This window comes from Oryctolagus cuniculus, chromosome 10 (genome assembly GCF_964237555.1).
Source record: "Oryctolagus cuniculus chromosome 10, mOryCun1.1, whole genome shotgun sequence".
In the NCBI taxonomy this organism is placed as follows: domain Eukaryota; kingdom Metazoa; phylum Chordata; class Mammalia; order Lagomorpha; family Leporidae; genus Oryctolagus; species Oryctolagus cuniculus.
Window position 1 is genome coordinate 86,322,411 of NC_091441.1, and position 20,120 is coordinate 86,342,530.

At 41.5% G+C, this 20,120-nt stretch overlaps 1 protein-coding gene and 1 long non-coding RNA gene across 3 annotated transcripts in view; one reads left to right on the forward strand and one right to left on the reverse strand.

Moving 5' to 3' along the window:
- SYNPR (synaptoporin) overlaps nucleotides 1-20,120 on the reverse strand; it is a 364,988-nt gene that overhangs the window by 175,727 nt on the left and 169,141 nt on the right. Inside the window, exon 1 of one of the 2 annotated variants that reach the window (XM_017343927.3) lies at nucleotides 10,779-11,176. The exons of the other annotated variant lie outside the window; for it this stretch is intronic. Coding sequence (XP_017199416.1) covers nucleotides 10,779-10,802 — 24 coding nt within the window. The 5' untranslated portion in view covers nucleotides 10,803-11,176. Of the gene's footprint in view, nucleotides 1-10,778; nucleotides 11,177-20,120 lie in introns of those variants that run through there. 2 annotated transcript variants of the gene reach the window in all.
- LOC103349246 (uncharacterized) lies at nucleotides 1,357-13,694 on the forward strand. The gene is made up of 5 exons (XR_007921883.2): nucleotides 1,357-4,875; nucleotides 6,777-6,915; nucleotides 8,431-8,595; nucleotides 9,266-9,350; nucleotides 12,129-13,694. It is a non-coding gene; the product is annotated as an uncharacterized lncRNA (long non-coding RNA).

Sequence of the window (20,120 nt, forward strand, 5' to 3'; positions counted from 1 at the left end):
ATAAATATAGTGACAAGATCTATATTCTCAATTAAGTTAAACAGCACTTCAAAAGTATTCAAACTGGGTTCCTATTGACAGCAGCTAATCTATAATTTCATGATTATGGCTTGATAATAGAGATAATTGGAAAGCAATGACTGTGAAATTTCATTCTACTTAATAGCCAATAAGAACATTTATGATTTATGTAGGCTAATACTATAATGCCACACATTTGTGAGAACTGCTGAGATCCTCATAGCAGCTCCTTCCCTCCCCAACAGTGAGAATTCTTTCCTCACTTTACAGATGAGAAAAACTAAGATTTGTACCAATGTAAATCACTCAAAAGCATGCAGGCAGTGAAGAACTGGAACAAGTATTTGGCTGGGTCCAAAGCACACATTCCACAATGATAGTTCCTTCTAGCAAGTAATTATTTAAATGAAAAAATTAAATCTGATTTCATATTTGGTAATATTGTAAAAGTTGCCAGAATTAAAATGGAGTCACCACCATCAAGCCTTAACCTCTTGCTCTTGCTATTCCCCCCCCCCAAAAAAAAATCATTAAAGCCAGGAGTTTATGAAGGCAGATCCTTGATGAACATATGCTTGACAGCAAAAACTATGCATGAAAAACTCTGCCAGACCTGCAACCTTGCACAATGGCCATAACACTGCCCCTTCAGTGTGTGTTCCACTTCAGACTGGTGCCATGCTTGTTAGTAATCCTTGTAGCTAAGGATTACTGTTTCAATATATCTTATACAACCCTCATTGCACATTTAAAAAGTTGTCCTTGCTTCAGTCTCTGGACACACTCAAGTTTGGCATGCCATGTGCAATGGTCTTCTCCTCCCAAATAAATACCACTATTCTCTTGAGAGTTTTTCTCCGATCATTATGCAGAGGTTTTTTGGGGGGCAGTGGGTGTGAGGTGGGGTGGTTTCAATACTTATTATAAAACTAAAAACCTGAAACCAAAAAAGTACATTAAAATTAGGATGACACTGTCTGTCTAAACTGTATTCCTGTTCCACACAAACACCTTAGGAGGACTATTCAGTTCTCATTGGGAAGCCTTTTTTCTCAAGGCATTTGAATACATCATTATACCACATTTTGGCATTTATTGCCATTCTGAACAGCCTGTTTTTAAAAGAAATATTTTTTAAATAAACTCACAGGTGATTCTGGTATAGGTGGTCCATGGATCACACACTGCGAGAGACTCTAAGTCTCTACAAAATCTGCCTTTTCAATAGTTCAAAGCTCTTATGTGAGGAAGGCTGAGGTCATCCTCATGGGGGAGGCAGAGGAATTCTGGGCAGGTCAAATAACGGCCATTGAGCATCACAGCCAGGGTTGGTAACTTAGTCTTTTCAGCTGTTCTATACCTGAGCCTCTCAAACTGAACTGTGGCTGGGAGACCATCTCAGTGTAGATTCCAAGTACTCAGAGATCTGTGATAGGACCCCAGAGTTTCCTTTTCCAGCCAGCACAGGTGGTGCCGATGCTGCTGTCCCCAGCTGCCCTTCAAATGGGAAGTTGTAAAAGCAGCTGGCTGCTTTCCTTGAAATATATTTAAAGGCTACAGATTCAGCACACCCAGTTCCAACCAAGTTCCATTTCATCAGCAGAAGGCATCACTGTAGCTCTTACTCAGATACACAGATCCTCTGCCCTCTCTATTCTACCAGTATTTTCCAGGATATAGACAAGGTGAAGACTCTTTTGTATCAGCTGCTCACAGGTTAAAATAGAGTTGGATGTGGGGTCCAGCACATCAAAGCTACAGTCTTGGGGGTCAGCACCTACAAAATACGTGATTTTGGACAAGTGGCGCAGAGTCTGTGCACCTTATTTTCCCCATCCTTAATCTAATCACCATGATTATGCTGAGATTCTGACAGGGGTTGAACTCTGTGACGTATATAGCACAGTGAATGGTAAACAGTAGGTATGTGTGAACTCTTGGCAACTTGTCCAATGATGCCCCCTCATTCTGATATTCCTGGATTTACCAAAGGAGCCCATGCCCTTCAGATCTTATTTGCTCTAATCCTTTCCTCTTTTAACTCCCTCAAAGAGTTGTTCTTAGGATTAAATGAATTAATATGCATAAAACACTTGGAACTGTTCCTGTCACATAATTAATTAGTACCCAAGATGGCTTAGCTTTTATTTTTAGCACTTACTACAATGACAATTAAATCACTTTTCAGGGATTTTTAAATCAACTCTCTCCCCATGAGACTGCAAATCTTATGAGAGTAGGCATTGCAATGTTTTTCTAAATTTCATATCCCGAATCTCAACACTGTGCCTGGCACACAATTCCTGCTTAGTAAATATGGTAGGAATGTTTAATAAAACAATTTTACTTATTTATTTGAAAGCCAGAGAGACAGATTCACTGATTCATTATCCAGCTGGCTTCAATAGCCAGGGATGGGCCAGGCTGAAGCCAGCAGCTGTGAACTAAATATGAGGTTCTCAGGTGGGAGGCAGGATCTCAAATAATTGAGCCGTCACTCGCTACTTCGTAGGGTGCACATTAACAGGAAGCTAGAATCTGGAGTGGAGCCAGGACTTGAACCCTGGCACTCCAGCATGGGATGAGGGTCTCTTAACCAGTAGTTCCAAAGCCCACCCCCCAATAGGATGTATACATGAATGAATCAATGAGAAAATGAGTGAATGAATATCAAAATATTCTTGCCTTTCTGAAAAGAGTCCCAGAAAAAAATGAGAAGCATTCTCTTTGAGTGTTGAGATAATGGATAAGGGAAATAATTCTATCGGGGGTCTGGAGGGAGATGTCTTTTCAATATCTCAGAAGACAGGAGGTGAGCTGAGAAGGAGCCTCGGCAGGGGATTTTCAGCAGACACAGTCTTAAAAAAAAAAGTTCGAGCTAACAATTTCCTGACCCAATGTGTCAGGAGGGGCTTCGAGGTAAAATAAACAGGAAAAATGAGGTGTCTTTGAATTTCCTGCAGCAGGGTTTAATGAGGAAGCCAGAAAAAGCAACAAGAGGCTTTCCCTGAGCTGTGGTCCTTGGGGAGGAGCCAATCACCGATTGTCAATTCCTCCGAGGAGCTGCCGGGAGCAGGTGGAGGGAGCAGGGGTTCAAGTTCACACAGGCTTAGCACGAAATGTGCAAGGCTGCAGGACATGGAAGTCCCCAGCCCTGACTACACAACCAATGGGAACTGCCAAGATGGATGAGAGTGAAAGGATTCCAAGGAAGTAGAAAGGATAACTCAGGGGTAGTCCTCCAAATAAGTTAATCATAGGGAATGGCTTTATCCACTTTACATTTGGTTTTATTACAGTTATTCTTCAGGGATGATACTCTCTCTGCAAAGGATAATATGAGGGGAAAAAAATCTTCCCTTAAAAGGGAATGACTCATTAAAACATTTCTAGACTACTTTAAACCCACTCTATAATGGCAGTCCTCTCCCTGGTGGACTAGAGAAGCCATTTCCTATAACCTCAGGCACTCACTGAGGCATGGGATGAAAACTGATAGCAAAATGGACTTCATCTACAAAGGGAAGAAAATAACAAGGCCATTGTCTAGGTCGGCTTGGTCTCCAAAGAGCCTTCCTCCACGTATCCCCTGTAACAGTGATCTTCTCCAAAACTGTGGGGAGAGGGCTCATTGTTTTCATTTTACAGATGAAGAGACTGAAGCCCAAAGAGGGTAGATGAAATGTCCAAGGCTATGCATATTCCTAAGTTGTACAGCAGGATTTGGAAGCATTTCCTCACTACAAGCTCAGGGTTCCAAGGCAATACAGGCAGAAGGCAGTCTTCATGCTGAGAATTCTGCCAGAACAAAATGGTTGCAAGGTCTTTATCTTGGCAGATGTGCCAAGGGTTTTAATAGTTACAAACAATTTTGAATAGGTCATCAGAAGATCAAGGATATAGGCCCACATACAGTGAGTTCCCTCTCCTGGGAAGGCTGCACATCTGTTGATGCTCAGGAGCAGGTATGATGAGTGCCATTGCAAATCCCCACCTGCCTTTAATGCAATTCCTATGTCTACTGCTCTTCTATTACTGTAGTCTTTAATAAGACTGAAATGTGTGTAATCACCAGAGATGTTTAGTTGTACCTGATTAAGAAACAGGGACCTATTTCAGGGTCCTAGACCTCTACTTACAATCCAAATATACTTCTGGTATGTTCCGGACTCATTCGTTGGCCTTCATCCTTCTGCAATGGTTCTTCAGCTCCCTGAGCTGGAAGGACACTGAGGGCTGCTGTTATCTTCCATGTGTACTGCATGCAACATGAGGTCTGGGCCAGTGAACTCACCCCTTAGGGCTTAAGTTTTCTGGCTTCAAGAAATTAAGCTTTGGGGCCAGTGCTATGGCTCACTTGGTTAATCCTCCACCTGTGGAGCCGGCATCCCATACGGGCGCTGGTTCTAGTCCCAGCTGCGCCTCTTCCAGTCCAGTTCTCTGCTGTGACCCGGGAAGGCAGTGGAGGATGGCTCAAGTTCTTGGGTCCCTGCACTCGCATGGGAGACCAGGAAGAAGCACCTGGCTCCTGGCTTTGGATTGGCACAGCGCCGGCCATAGCAGCTATTTGGGGAGTGAACAAATGGAAGGAAGACCTTTCTCTCTCACTCTCTCACTGTCTATAACTCTACTGTCAAATTTAAAAAAAAAAAAAAAGCTTTAATGTCTTACAGCCACCAGAGGTCAGATAATTTGAGAGGGTCATCCGTCATCTCTTCCTGCCAGGTGCTGACTCATATGGCAAATTCATGTGACTTCAAAAGCCTGTGCGGTGTACACTGTGCTGAACACATCTCTATGGCTTTACTGTGTGTCACTCTACAGTCCTGGAACTGTTGCGGGAACTCCAAGAATGTAAGTAGACAACGCAAAACTACACAGCAAATACTTTTGTGTGTTCAGTAGAGAAGCCAAGTCTGTAGGATAAAATCCCTAGGATAAACCATACAGCCGAGTATATGAAAGGAAGGGAGATAGAAGTACTGGAAATATGGGGGGGATCTGTAGTGATTTGCATCTAGAGGGCAACGTTTGGAGGTAACTCTGGTTGTCGCAACATGGGGGAGAGAGGCTGCTACTGACATCTAGTGGGGAGAGGTTAAGGATGATGACAAACAACCTATAATAAAATAACCCCTCACACAATATATTAACTGGGTCAAAATTTTAATGGTGCCAATTTTGAGATTTTCAGATCTATTAGAACTTTATGGACTCAGAAACTAGAATATCGTCTTTATTCTCTTCCCCTAGCATCTAGGTTACTTGTCATGAAAGAGGAATCCGATACATAAACCTATTTGTTGAATAAGTGGATGACTAAATGAACACTCACTGAAAATCAAATAACACAACTTAGATGAACTCAGATAGTCAGGGAAAATACTGCCTTCTCTAGGTACCTTCTTGGTTTACTTTTCTATCTTCTTTACTTATCTGTCCTGACAAAGCTTTTTTCCTTTCTTTTCTCTCCCAATGCAAGGCAAGAATGAGAGTAACCTATCACATCTGAGAATACCTCTGAGTGTTAAATAATGCTTATAAAATAAGCACTGTAAAATCTTTTCCATCCCCTGCCTTCAAACCACTCCATTGCAGCAGACAGTAATCACATCAGTAAATAAGTGGATTCTCTCTTGTTCCTTCACTGAGCAGGAACAGACAGGACCAAAAGCACATATTTCCTGTGGATGTCTTAGTGGAGCAGTTCAATTGTGCTTTTAAGAACATACATTCTGGGACATGAAATACAAACTAGGCTTAGGTGAGAAAATGGAAGATGAAGATATTTAATTCCGAATGTGCATATATTATATGTATTTGTTCATCACTCTATCTCCCATGGTTCCTGGTGCTTAGTGAGCATTCCTGAATACTTTTAAATGAAAGGACAGCCTGTTGAAATCAACATTCCACCCCTTCCCTTAAATCTGCCCTATACACACATAGACACACATACACACCCGGTACATATGTATTTGCTTCAACCATTCAATTTCATAGGAAGGTAGTTTGATTGCCATGGGTTCTGAAAAACTATGTCCACTTTACTTCCTGATATTGATACAAAGCCATATAAAAATATGTGTGTTTATCAGTGAGAAATGGATATCAATATGGTGATATAAAATGTCCTTGCAGTAACAGTTCATATTGGATACAAATGTTCTTAAACCCTTATCTTACCAGGGGTAAAACTAAGCCTCAGGTATGATTCATATTTGCCAGAAAATTTACACTGAAACAATGTGTAAAATTTGGGAGGATTTAAAGATTCTGTAAGCAAGGCTTCCAAAGCCACATGGCGATATCAATAGACACATTTAATGCCCAATAAAACATTGCCCCAAAGGACCATATGATATGACTCTCCACTTCTATTGGCCAGTGCACACCTGCACAAGGAACTAACTTCCCTGTACTAGGAATAAACTTTGCAAAAACTGTCATGTAATGTGTTTTGAGTGACCCCTGCACAATTTTCCATTAGTACTTTTGGCTTGAATCTGTGATAAAAAATGATCTCTATAATATATATTAATTATGCAGATCCATTAGTCTGTAGAGTTGAGAGACTGAGGTGTTTCCATTTTCAACTCACCTAATCTTCAAACATTTAAAGACACACTGATGACCAAGAGCCTCTTCTAGAGGTCTTAGTTCTTCACATGCTGATTTCAGACTCAAAATAACTCATTGATTGTATTTTTTATGCCTATAACAAGATCACCAGCTCTATCTGTACATCTGTCTAGGATGTTTGATGATACATTGAAGACCAGTGCAGTCCTCACTATGTCTTAACACCAGCTGCATTCTCCGTACTTAGTAGAACATTTTAAAGCACTTAATCATCCACAGCCCTAGCCAAAGAAAGGGTAGAAGGAAACACAGGTAAGATGAAGTACAAACTCTCCTAGTATTTATTTGGGATTGGGTCACCTCTCTGAAGAAAGTAGTATCTTCTTGCTAGAGATCAAAATATGATTGACTTTAGAAAATTGTCTCTTAGAATGAGTTTTAGGGTATAGCCTTTATTTGTTGAGTCCTAGGCTGAGCACAACATATTTCATTAAAGCTAGTTCTCATCTGATAGCTCTTAGTATTCTTAAAACCTTCACAAATTCTATTAGAACAAGCAAATTGACTTACATTTCTTTATCAGTAGTGGCTCTAGTACTACACTTTTTGATTAAGCCACCCAATTATGATGATTTTTTAACAACAAGAAAAAGAAGAAATGTAGAATCAATGAGCTATCAAGCTTTTCTCCCACAAAAATGAATATCATTTTTCAAACATTTTATTGTGTGCTGCACTCTAAACCCTACTGAATCCACTGTGTGTGCAAGAGCTCTCTCAAAAGCAAAGGCTTATTAGACACAACAAAGCATAGCACGAAGTCAGTGTTTTGTTAAACACTTTAAAACTTGACTCCTAGTTCTCCCATTTGTGGAAGTTGGGTTTTATTTATTCCTATTTTTTTCATATCCCTATAGTTTTTAGAAAAAAAATAGCAAGGGTATTCCTGAGCTAGGGTCTATTTTGTACCTGCAATCTTATCAGTCGTCATCCTCTTTCATAATTTCTCTCTCATGGGAGTGAAGAAAATGCAGTGCTTCCCAGTCTCAGCTCATGAGTGGAGTGTCCTGCCACCAGTCTGAAAGCTGCCATTTGAGGAGACATTTCAAACACACTGGTTCTATGTCTGGTGCATTTGCCCCCTAAGACTCATCTGAATTTTACTGGCTCAAACAGATCGCCAATGGGCTCAGTGCTCAGGTGCAAAGGAATGCACTTGGAGACTCTGAATCTCCACTTTGCCATGTTTTGCCACATGTTTATCGGCAGCTGTGTTCATTTTTTTAATTACCCAGGTGACACAGATGGTTGGCCAATTCTACCTGAAGTGCCACCTCCGCCCTTTCCAGCTAGCCAGAGAATAGAGAAAAATATCATTGTTGGGGGGTGGTGAGTTTAAAAGCTGAGGATTCTATTAAGTTCTCCATAAATAAATCATTTCAGTTAGAATGGTGTTTTAGATTTTGCTTTAATGACAAATCAGATGCCTTGAGATACTGATATTTCCAAGCCACTGTGGCATTGTTATTTTGGCTTTATGTTCAAAAGATTGAAATGACTTTATTGTTATCAATTATAAAATTTACCATCATTTAGCCACTTCCGTGTATACATCTCCTAAGGCTGGCTCCCTCTCCTTACATCCCCATTTTTGTAACTGTACAAATTGAGTGGAAATAAAGCACACATTCTTCAGTTTTAAACACATAATTATCTAGGAGTCATAAAGGCACATTCTGAGAAGATGGTGGTTAGGTAGTGTCAGGAGGAGGAAAAGTACTAATGAAAATGCCATGTGGTATCATAAATCTCTGTGAATCACTCTAGCCTAGGAGTTCCAATTGCTCTGATGAAGTGAAACCCGACAGCGGTGGCAGAAGAGTGTGTCTCTGGAATGAACCCTCCTGATTCTCATCTTCATCACCGTGCTGCCTCCAGCAGAGTGCATACTTGCCCTGTCTCCATTATCTTATCTGTAAAATGGAAGGGAAGGTACTGTTATATCCCTCAAAGAATTATTGGGAGAGTCAAAGGAAACAAACCCTATGGAAGGCTTAGCCTAGTGCCAGGCATACACTAAATACTTATCAAATGGAAAGGACTATTATATTCTTCAGTCTGCTAAAAAGTACAGATGATTGCCTTGTGAAGGTTTTTAAAAAGCCCTCTATTAATTGTCCCCCACATGGCACAGATTTTTTAACTCCCTGGCATAGATTACAACAGATTTTCTGGCTATGTCATTCTCTACTTGTCTGAAGTGACAGTATTAAACATCCTGTATACCATCAGTAACTCAAACTAAGGGTCCTGACCTCTCTCAGATGCAGAGGTCCGGTAGTCCTTCCTGTGTTGGGAGTCTGAGCACACTGGCAGCCCTGCATCTTCTATAAGCTGGAAGCAGGATGCCATGCCTTCAAACCTCACTGAGTTATATTACTGAAGAGCTTCAGATGATGATAACTCCATAAACAACTAAAGTTGTTAATGACTTTATACACAAACTGTAACAATGGCTGTGAAAGCAGAATCCTAACAGAAAATTGAAGAGGGGTTGAATTGGGTATATGCGTGTTGGGTGGAAGCAATGCTGAATGCTGGTGTGTTCATTTAGCAGTAATCAGCAACAGCCCAAGTATAAAAATTGTGCTTGTTTTCCCAGGAAACTATCTGCTAAGGAACACTTGGCTCCAGCTTGGCTGTCTAAACATCGAGGGCTGTTATTAGGAACACGCTAATTGTGATCAGTAAGAAGGCAATATGCTAATTTCTCATAGGTTTAGAGGATTTGTCCATTGATGAGCACTGTTAGATGAATCAAAATTTATTCTATTTGTCAGAATGAACAGCTCCATCCAGTGTGCAAAGGGTGTCAGAGTCGTGGACAGCCCAATGGCACTGGGCATGAGCGTCAGAACTTTCCCAGATGTATGTTACTGTTTCCCAGAACACCCCTAACAGTAGTTCAGAATTTGAAAATTGCTGTTCTGGAAAAGAATATATACCTAAGAGCTTCAGGCATGTGTGACAGTCCCAATTTTACTTTCAAAAATCTCTGAAAAATATATAGACTTCCTCTTCTTCACATTCCCCTGTGCCTTTAACTTTCACTATAAATATGTTCTCTGGTTCATTTCTGCATGGAAAAGACTATGCAGATTTGTTGATTGTATAACAAAAAGAGAAGATTAAAGTGTCAGATTGTTTCCATTAGAGCAATTAGTTAATCATCTTATCATCTCTGCCTGGGATAATTATATTAATAGACTTTCTCCCAGACTTCTTCATTAACAACACAGAATTCAGACCATCTTTTACTTGCTGGGGGGAAAAAAAGGAAGCAGTTAACCAGGTAATGCAATTAAAAATCATTACTAGCAATGGTGACCAGATATTCATTTTACATTAGTCTGAATTTAACACATCATTTTTTCTCCTGATTAGCTTCAGCTATAGAAACACAAGAGTGGGGCTGGGCATTTGACAGATGGTGGCATAAATACACAGAGCAAAGACAGAAGAGCAGCAACAGCCACTTGGGAGTCTATCTTTTTCACGAAATGCTAGAGATTTACTTAAATGGTCCAAATACTTCTTGTAAATCCAGTTCTTTGAAAAGCGTGTGTTCCCCAATCATAGGAGAAACTCATCCCATGCGTTCCACCTTGGTACAAGATCCTACAAAATTAGCACATGTCTTCTGGCACAGAATAGGATATTTGGTAGCTATTTATGGAGTTTAAGATATTCTCACTCTGGCACTGACCAAAAAAAGTTTAATTAAAATAGTAAGCAGGTTGTAGCATAACGAATGCACCCAGGACATTAAACACTCCTAAGGGAGGGTAGGGTAGAATGATATTACATTTTTACAAAGCAAATCTAAGTTTGCTTAGACAGTTGCCTTACTATATTAAAAGAAACCCAGTTTACACTTCACCACTTAAGGTAAGCATCGCATTATCACCCAACACAGCCTCTTGTTTTTAAATACATGAAATATGAGAAAGCAAAAAAAAAGATTTTTAAAAGACATATTATCCTAAAAGATTCCCAAAGCATTATTTCATAAGAAAAGTATACAGCTGAAATGTACCTAGGCAGATACACACATGCATACGCACACACACACACATACACAGAGCAGCTATAAATCAAGATAGATAAAAACTTACCGGAGCAAATATCACCATACACATTTACAAAAGAATTGATAATCCAACTTCCCTCTCCTGAAAGAAAATAGAGGTTGTCTCATACTAAAAATAAAGCCTCTGTGTCCACAGTAGCAGCCACTTGTCCCTCTTTCTGTGAAGCAAAGGAGGAGAACAAGAAAATCAATGCGGAGGGAAAGTGAGATGCTTGCTATACCAATCAGGTAGCAGCTTCTGTCTTATTTGCAGGGAGATGGCAAAACGGTCATATTAGTAGACAGTGACAGCCCACAGCCGAGTACAGGAACCTGATACTTCCCTCTGGTGAGACGCTGCCTGCTTTGTGGGGAGGTGGTTACCACCATGGTGAGCTCCCACACTTGGCTCTCTGCTCACAACTGCAAGTGCAGGGCCGCTGTGCACAAGCAGCCTGCATTGTGAGCAGAGGCTCATCTTCCCCCGACTCTGTGAGCCCCCTCCTCCCTCAACCACAGAGCTCAAAAACATACTGGGAGAGAGAAAAAAAAAGCCAGAATTTGTGTTTGAGGGTGCAGAGAGAAACAGTAGTTTTATACAATCCTTATGAATAGATTTGCATAGATTAGGTGAATGTTGATATGTTTGTTTTTTTTTTAAATGCCCTCGTTTTTATGGAAATGCAGATATTATGTCTGATCCCCAATGAGGAAATTCATAGCCTGCCCATAAATAATCATTAAGGTGATGAGACTGGAAGAATGGCTTTTTAGGAACATTGCCTTTGTGAAAGGGACAACTTGGTTCATCACAGCACAGTTTCTGAAGGCCTTCTGCAAGATCACAAAATTAAAAAGCTTTCAGAGGCTGAAATCAGACCTAAGTCTGCTTGTTCTCCAAACACTGAGCCCAGCAACTCCCAGGGGCTCAATTCACGGCATCCTGAAGCAGGTTTTCAGGGCACCAAAGCACCGAAAGCCTGCCACAGGTGCCACACACTCCCCAGGCTGGCATCCCAAGCCTGCCACAGGTGCCATGACCAACCAACGAAGCATGATGAAGCAGCCTGGGTTATAGTCCTGATCCACCACTTCTATGTCAAGTGATTTAGGAAAACCCTGAAGGTGTCTGAGTCTCAGTTTGCCTCCTTTAAAATGGGCATACTAACATCTCAGAGAGCTGCTGGTGGGGAGGCATGGGCAAGAAAAGAAAAACAGCCACAGCAAGGCTTGCCAAGTTGTACTGCAGTCCTGCACAGTGGGTTCAGGGACCTCTGGCTCCCCTTCTCTGCCTCTGCTTTTGATCTCCTTGTTCCTTATGCAGAAGCCTTCAGGGTACTTCCAATTCTCCAAACATTGTAATTCTGTAAGAACCTTTTTCTCCCAATTTCTCCAGGTCCACCCTTGACCTGCTCGCTGAAAAGTCAGTGCATTCAATGAGAAGAGTTACCTGGGGGAGTAAATGAAGCAAGTGAACACAGCTGATATAGAACAATAGGCTGCGAGCCACCAGGCATTCAAGTGAGCACTCGGCGTGCACTGATACCGTAAGTGAAGGAAGAACTGAGCAAAGGATCATGGTCACTGCTCCTGCCAGCACTGTCACCAAAGGGCAGTCACACTGCTCAGTGTCCTTAGGGGTACCAGGGAGCGGTTCTCACTGGCTGGAATATGAAGAGCCCCATGTGAAGTGAAAGGAAAAAAACTGTCTTCCATGTAATAAGTAAGCATTGCTTGAATATGTTTACTCTGTGCCTGAGATTGTTCTCAGTGTATTTCGGTATTTTACCTTATTTGGTCCACACAAATCTAGGCACTTACTACCTTGATTCTGGTTCACAGATAAGAAATAGAGTGAAATGAGTTATCCAATGGGACACAGTCAGTAACCGGTCAAGCTGAGACTTGAACTTGGTGGATTGCCAGCACCTAAGCTGTGAGCCACTCTGCTGGAAATATTGCAGAATGGTGCTTATACCCCTATTCAGTGTATGGGGTATGACTAATCCACAGATAGTACATGGACCCAACAATAACTCACAGATATAGCTTTGTGAGGGATCACACCATAAAAGTTGTGAGCCCCTGGCTAGAGACAATCTACCATGCTGCCAATGTCCCTGCCCACTACCTACAGATCCTCTATGGACTCATCTCACCATTTAACACCTGGGAAGAAAGGAGGCATGAAGCTCAGTCTTGGGTTTTCTGGAAACCCACCTGCTCCCTGACCTTGCCATGTTCTCAATGTTTCCATGTTTCCTTCAATGTAAAGAAGGATTTCAATGGAATGAGTTCCAAAGGGATTTCTTGCTCCACTTTGACTAGACTAGCTTCCAATGCTAATAGGTAGGGTCTCATCTTCCAGTTAAGGGAGCTCTTGCCACTTCATGCTTCTTTTTTGTTCCAGATAAAGTGTTAGCACTGTTTCCACTGCTGCACGCTGCCACCAACTCCTCTCATCACAGCAGACTTCCAAAAGGTCTCGCTACTTTCACAATTACCCCAATAAAACACTTTGTATGTTATCCATGGTGAGACTTTTAAAGAATGTGAGATCATATTCTCATCTGAGGAAACCATTTCAATGATTGTCCAGTAGGCTTAAAGCAAAACCTAACCCTTTACTGTGCCTTCGCAGCTTTCCCCAACTGCTCTCCCATCTCCCCTCAGGATTTCTTCTACTTCTAGACCTCTTCTTCCCCACTCTAAGCCATGACAGCTTTCTTTGCCTTTGCACTTGCCACTTCTTCTGCCTGCAACTTTCTCTCCTCTGATCTTTTCCTGTTGTCTCTTCCTTTAACATTCATTTATGAGACTTGTTTTCTGTCTACAGAGTCCACTCCACTGATCACTGAATCAAAAAATTTTTTCTCTTTCTCCATTCTGTTCCTCTCACATTATTCTGTATTTTTGTTGTTGTATTTGTTATGATTTCTATTTTTTACACTTATTTCCTAATATGTCCTTGCTTACTTATTGTTTATTTAATTATCTTCCTTTTGCTAAAAGATCATTTGCATAGAAGCAAGAAACTTGCTTGTTTTGTTCAGCACCCAAGTTCCATGTTAAGAAAAGTACCTGCCACAAAATAGGTGCTCAATAGATATTTGGAAGATAAACAAATGAATGATGAAATCAATGAATCATTATGAGAACAAGTTAAGCCAGAAATACAGAACCAATGACCAATGGCAGTTGATGTCATTCATATGGGTGAAGACTCCCTGATATTTCAGGGAACATTCTCAAAGCATTGCCGATGTCAGTATTATCTTGAGTTAAGTGGAAGTCATGTCAAAGATGGTAGTGAGCTCCTTATGTAAACCGTGCTGATCAGGTGTTTTATAAAAGTCTGGGTTCACAGGGTTCAGCCCCCCTAGGCCCACGCAGAGTAGGTGATATTCAGATAGTTCCCCACATAGTTATCATTAGAGGACAAGGAGTCGTGTAAGTTAACCACTTAGACTGTCCTTCTTTTCAAATTTAGCCAACAATTCACACAGTTGGCTACCATACTCTATCATGGAATTCGAACTGACAAAAAATTAGGCAATATGCCATTGTTTTGATGGTTCTTGTTTGAACATGCTGTTAGCATTGTTGCTACTGTCTTAAAAATAACACCCATTATTAGAATACTAAAAATAGAGCTCCAGTGTTTTCTAAGTTGAACATTTATAGAGAAGGTTAGGTAGATTCAAAATAATCTGTGATTTGATGAAACCCTTATTAGCAATGCTAATTTCAATATGGTCACATTTCAACTCTAATCTTTCAATTGAGCCTGGCCTTCAGATCAGTTCAAAATAATTTAGTCTTTTTCAGAACAGAAAAGCTCGTCTCCCCTTTGGAGGCCATCCCTCCTAGTCCAGGCAACTGTTCTTTTCTTTAGAGCTTCTATTTCTAAACATCTGGCCTCTCAAAAGGGGTCCTTTCAGGCCCACGTGCTCCTGGGCTTGGCAGTGGGACGCCTCACTTTCTAAGCATTTAGCAGAGCCCAAGAGGAGAATTCCAGAGCCGTGAAGATCTCTCCACTGGTGGAAGGGGTGTAATCAAAGACAAGACGACTCTGGCCAGACTAATAATGACTGATGGAGTTAGTGAAGATTCCTCCATTCTGCTCCTAGGACAATTTCAACTCTTTGAAGCCACAGCAATGAGAGCACTTGCTTTCAATGCACTCCAAAGAATGACCTCCATTTGGGCCTTTCCTTCTCTGTCCGAGTATAGGTACTAGCGGGGTAAAACGGGCTCACTCTGAGGTGAGCAGGACAGTCAATGCAGAGCTTCTTAAGTCTGCTGTCTTTCATTCCCCTTGTAGGAAAGAAAGGGTGTTTTTCTCCAACTGTTTTCCTTTTCAAATGCCTAATGAGATAAAAAAAAAATCAGTGTCATTTGAGCATTATGTTAGATCATTAGCTTTCCTCAGTGGAGTTCAAGGGTGGTTATGGGATCTGTATGTGGAGCTGAAAGCAGCAGCAAAATCTAGGGAAACACGAATAGCTCAGAAACACAGCGGATCAAGACTGAGAAAAGTTAGGATATTTGGGTGGAAATGCAGTCATGCCTAGGACAGTAGAAAGAGAACTAATGGCATTTTAAATGGCAAGTTAGAAGTGTTCAAGACACGTTTGGAAGCTCTCTAAGCAACTTAACTGTGAGCCCACAGACCACAGTAAAGTGCCTGGCCTGGCACAGAGCAGCTCAGCAGTGACGCCTTACTGACAGATGAACGCACAGAACCTCCTGGTGGGCAGAATGCACTGGACAAAGCCTGATCCCCTTCTGCAGACACCGTGGTGGCCAGCTTCCCTCTGTCCCTCTAGAATTGCTGTTGCACCCACTCCAGTCTTATGAGGCTGACCTAACACAACACATCAGCAAGCACCCATTCTCCAAGGCATTCCAGTGGAAGATGCTTCTATTCCAGAGGAAGGTGGGAGGAGACTGAAGGCAGGGTGCTTGTTCCCTTGATCTGTCCTGATGGGTCCCAGGGCAGCTTTGTTCCCCTGGTGAAGTCATAGAGGGTATGAAGCAGCCTTCTCTAGACCATGTAGCCTTTCTGTCCCTCCTTCATCTCTGTCTCTGGGGCTCCTCTGCTCTCACCCTGACCCAACAGGTGGGGAGGGATCATACCTCCCATCAGTTACTACTCCCAAATACTGGCCATGCCATACCTCTTTTTTTTGCTTTATTTAAATTCCACACACCCCTTTGAAAGTCATCCTTTTATTTTTATTTTTATTTTTTTGACAGGCAGAGTTAGACAGTGAAAGAGAGATACAGAGAGAAAGGTCTTCCTTTTTCCATTGGTTCACCCCCCAAATGGCTGCTAAGGCCAGCGCACTGCGCCGATCCGAAGCCAGGAGCGAGGTGCTTCCTCCTGGTCTCCCTGGTCTCCCATGCGGGTGCAGGGCCCAAGCACTTGGGTCATCCTCCACTGCCTTCCTGGGACACAGCAGAGAGCTGGACTGGAAGAGGAGCAATCGGGACAGGATCCGCCACCCCAACCAGGACTAGAACCTGGGGTGCCAGCACCGTAGGTGGAGGATTAGCCTAGTGAGCTGCAGCACCGGCCAACAATTCATCCCTTTTCAAAACTCCTTTCACTCACTCCATGGGTCAGCTATTTCATACCTGGAACCTGACTAATCCAAACAGGGGGACTCAATTTCCTGTTCTATCTCTCACTGATACGTCCCAGGCCCCATCTACAAAACTAGGTTCTTCCTCCACTTTGACTATGACCTTGTCTAAACAAGATAAGAGTCGGAGAACTCAGGGGGCTTCCATAGCCTTGGAAACTCATAACTGGTGCATAGGGAGATTACTGATGCCATAAACAGGAGTGTCAATTGGTAAAGTCAACAACAGGAGTCGCTGTGCGCTTACTCCTCATGTAGGATCTCTGTCCTTAACGTGCTGTACACTGAGGCTTGATGCTATGACGAGTACTCAAACAGTATATTTCACTTTGTGTTTCTATGGGGGTGCAAACGACTGAAATCTTTACTTAATGTACACTAAACTGATCTTCTGTAAAAAAAAAAAAAAAAAGAAAGAAAGAAAGAAATTATCAATTCCCAACTTGACTCTCACTGGGATTAAACATGACAATAGGTCTGATCTGATTTCATCATCATTTAAAAAAAATCATCTATTATTTTTCACTTTATGTTTCTGTGTGGGAGCAAACTGTTGAAATACTTACTTAAGGTATACTAAGCTGATCTTCTGTATATTAAGATAATCGAAAATGAATCTTGATGTGAATGGAAGGGGAGAGGGAGTGGGAAAGGGGAGGGTTGTGGGTGGGAGGGACGGTGTGGGGGGGAAGCCATTGTGACACATGAGTCGTACTTTGGAAATTTATATTCATTGAATAAAAGATTAAAAAAAAAAACTAGCAATGTACTACTATTTTACAAGTTGCCAGGGTAATTAAATAGCAATAATAAAATAATAATAATAATAAAATTTATATTTAAAATGAAAAAAAAAAATAGGTTCTTGCAAACAAATGCATACCCAGTGTTACATGCATAGTGAGCTTTCAATATGCGGCATATATAATGAAGATAGTGACACTCCCTGGCAGGTGGTTTGCTTGATGGAGACGATGAACATATTCTTTCATTTTTCTTCTAGAAGGAAGAGTTTGCCACAATTTGTGAAAGCAAAGAAATCTCATGCCTCCTCCACTTGAATTTTGGGGAGTATAGAAATGACACACATTGGCACATGGCATAAGGCAAATAAGTAAAGTATTTTTTTTTATTTTATTGAGTATCTGCATGTCTTAGTATTCAAAGTATACACACCACCCCTCGCAGCCTTCGGAGCAGGTCTGCAGAGAGCTGCCTCTCTCTGATACTCAGGATAGCCAAATCATGGAATCACGATTGTCCACCACCAGCCCTGGACCTCTGGCAACAATTCCAGATCTTTAAAGTGCTGATTACCTCTCTGCTTTCATTCTTTTCCTAATTAAATATTTCAAACCAGTGAAAAGGCTCAGTGCCTTTAGGAATTTCATCAACATCCTAAAAAGCCTGACTCTGGAGAGAACAGGATATAAGTATTATATATCACAGCTAAAGCCTACTTGGCAACTCCTGTTTTCAACAGGGAAGAACACTTTTCAAATTCACAAGAACTCTATTAATATTCTGAAGTTAACTGGCCATCCTTCATTAGCCTAAAATCCCAAATCTGTAATTGTTTATGAGGAATGTGTTATAAGCCAGGCACACACTCAATTCTATTGATACAATGTGGATACAATGGGGAGAGATGAAAACAGCTATCGCCAAAAGGAACTTAGAATTTTTCTGAGTATTGCACAAGCCAGGAATGTTTCAGGGCCTGAGATACAAACAATGTTCAATACATATTTGCTGAACGATTAAATAAATAGTCCTGAATTATTATGATATACTTCTTAATTATAAAGACCAGCATGTCAACATGTGAGCTTGGCCACACAATTTTCAGAATGTAAAATAAGACCATGAAATATTTGCCAGTACTGGGATACAGGTAGCCAAATCCAGTGAGCAAATCATCTCAGCTTATAATAAAATATTGAGCATAACATTTAATACCACAGTTTTAATGTCAACACTGAAAATTCCAAGGGAATGCTTCATGGCACACAATGGAGATGGGAAGACAGTGCAGGGGAACCCAAGGAAGTCAAGTCTCCCTATCCCTTCTCTATTTCAGTCTGCACACTGCAGAATTTTCTATCCTTTTCCCCATATTTCTCAACAAAAGTGCATTTGAAAACATTAGCAAACTGTGGAGTATCACCAATCTAATGAAACCATGAGGCAACTGTGATTTCCTGCCATCGACCTTTCTGATACTAAGAGTGATACCAATCTTTATTTCTGGGTATTAGCCCAAGCACTGTTCATGCATTATCTCATTCGATTATCACCCAACACTGTGAACTAGAATCCGTTGTTATTATCATTTGACAAAAGAGGAGGCTGAAGGTTAGTACAGCTAAGTAAACTGCCCAAGTCTGCAGAGATAGTATTAGAATGAGGCCTTGAACCTGGAATGTCAGATTCCAAAGCCTTGTTGTGCTCTCCGCGTTATAAAGCCTTGCTAATGTGTGCAAGCTGAGCATATACAAGATACACGGCTGGACAATGTATCTCTGGCTGCTGTTAGAGCTTACACTTGTGGAAATCAAAAGCTATGATGCAGTTCAAACAATTTCTGGTGATTACAATTACTGTTCTGCTATAGGGAGTTACATGCGGGCAGCTCGTGGCAGGGTGTTTATCCTAGCAGTGCAGATGCTGCTTGCAAGCCTTGCACCTGACATGGAAGTGCCTGTGTTCAAGCCACGGATCTGCTTCTGATTCTCAACTTAGAGCTCTGGATAAAATCTACATGTTTATGATGTACAGCATGATGTTTTGAAGATTATTCTGTTAATGTTGCAGGCAGCAGGTCACAGCTTCTGTATTTGGGTTCCTGCTACCCATGTGGGAGATACGGAGTGAGTTCTCTGCTTCCAGCTTCCACCTGGCCCTATCATTGTGGGGCATCTGGGGGAGTGAACCAGAAGACAGGAGCTGTATGTGTCTTTTTTTGTGTCTCTGCCTCTTTCTCTGCCTATAAAACAAACAATGTGCAGCTGGACATTGCATTTGTTTCTGTAATTTGAGCTCAAACTCACAAGAAATGAAAGGCTCTGCTACATTTTGGGTGCTTAATACCTGGCAGTTAAAAGTAATGCTCTGATAGACGCATTAAAAGTGATCCCATCAGGGTCACTGGTGTGGCATGTCAGCGTTAGCCACAGCCTGTGACACCAGCACCCCACATGTGCCCAAATTTGAGTCCCTGGTGCTCCACTTCTGATCCAGCTCCCTGGGAAAGCAGCAAAAGATGGCCCAAGTACTTGGACCCCTATTCCCACATGAAAGACCCTGATGTTGTTTCAAGCTCCTGGATTTACATTGGCCTAGTTCTGGCATAGCAGCCACCTGGGGAATGAACCAATGGAGAGAAAGTGTGTGTGTGTGTGTGTGTGTGTGTGTGTGTGTAAAACTCTGCCTTTCAAATAAATAATTTTTTTAAAAAAGCAATTCTATCATAAACCACTGGATGTCCTGTAGTCTTACATAGCACATAATATTACTTTGCACATAGTAGGTACTAAATAAATCTTTGCCAAAATATTAAAGAAGAGAAAAGGAGTGAGTTTTCTCAGGCTCACATTCGTAATTCTAATCAGAAGTAGCAAAGGTCCATGGCTTTGTGGCCCTCCTATCATATTGATAACAGGGTGAGCTTGCTCAGAAAATTGATGGCTTAAGAGTTTGGCTGCTCCTGTCGCATGGTTCTTAAAGCCTAGTGTGGAACC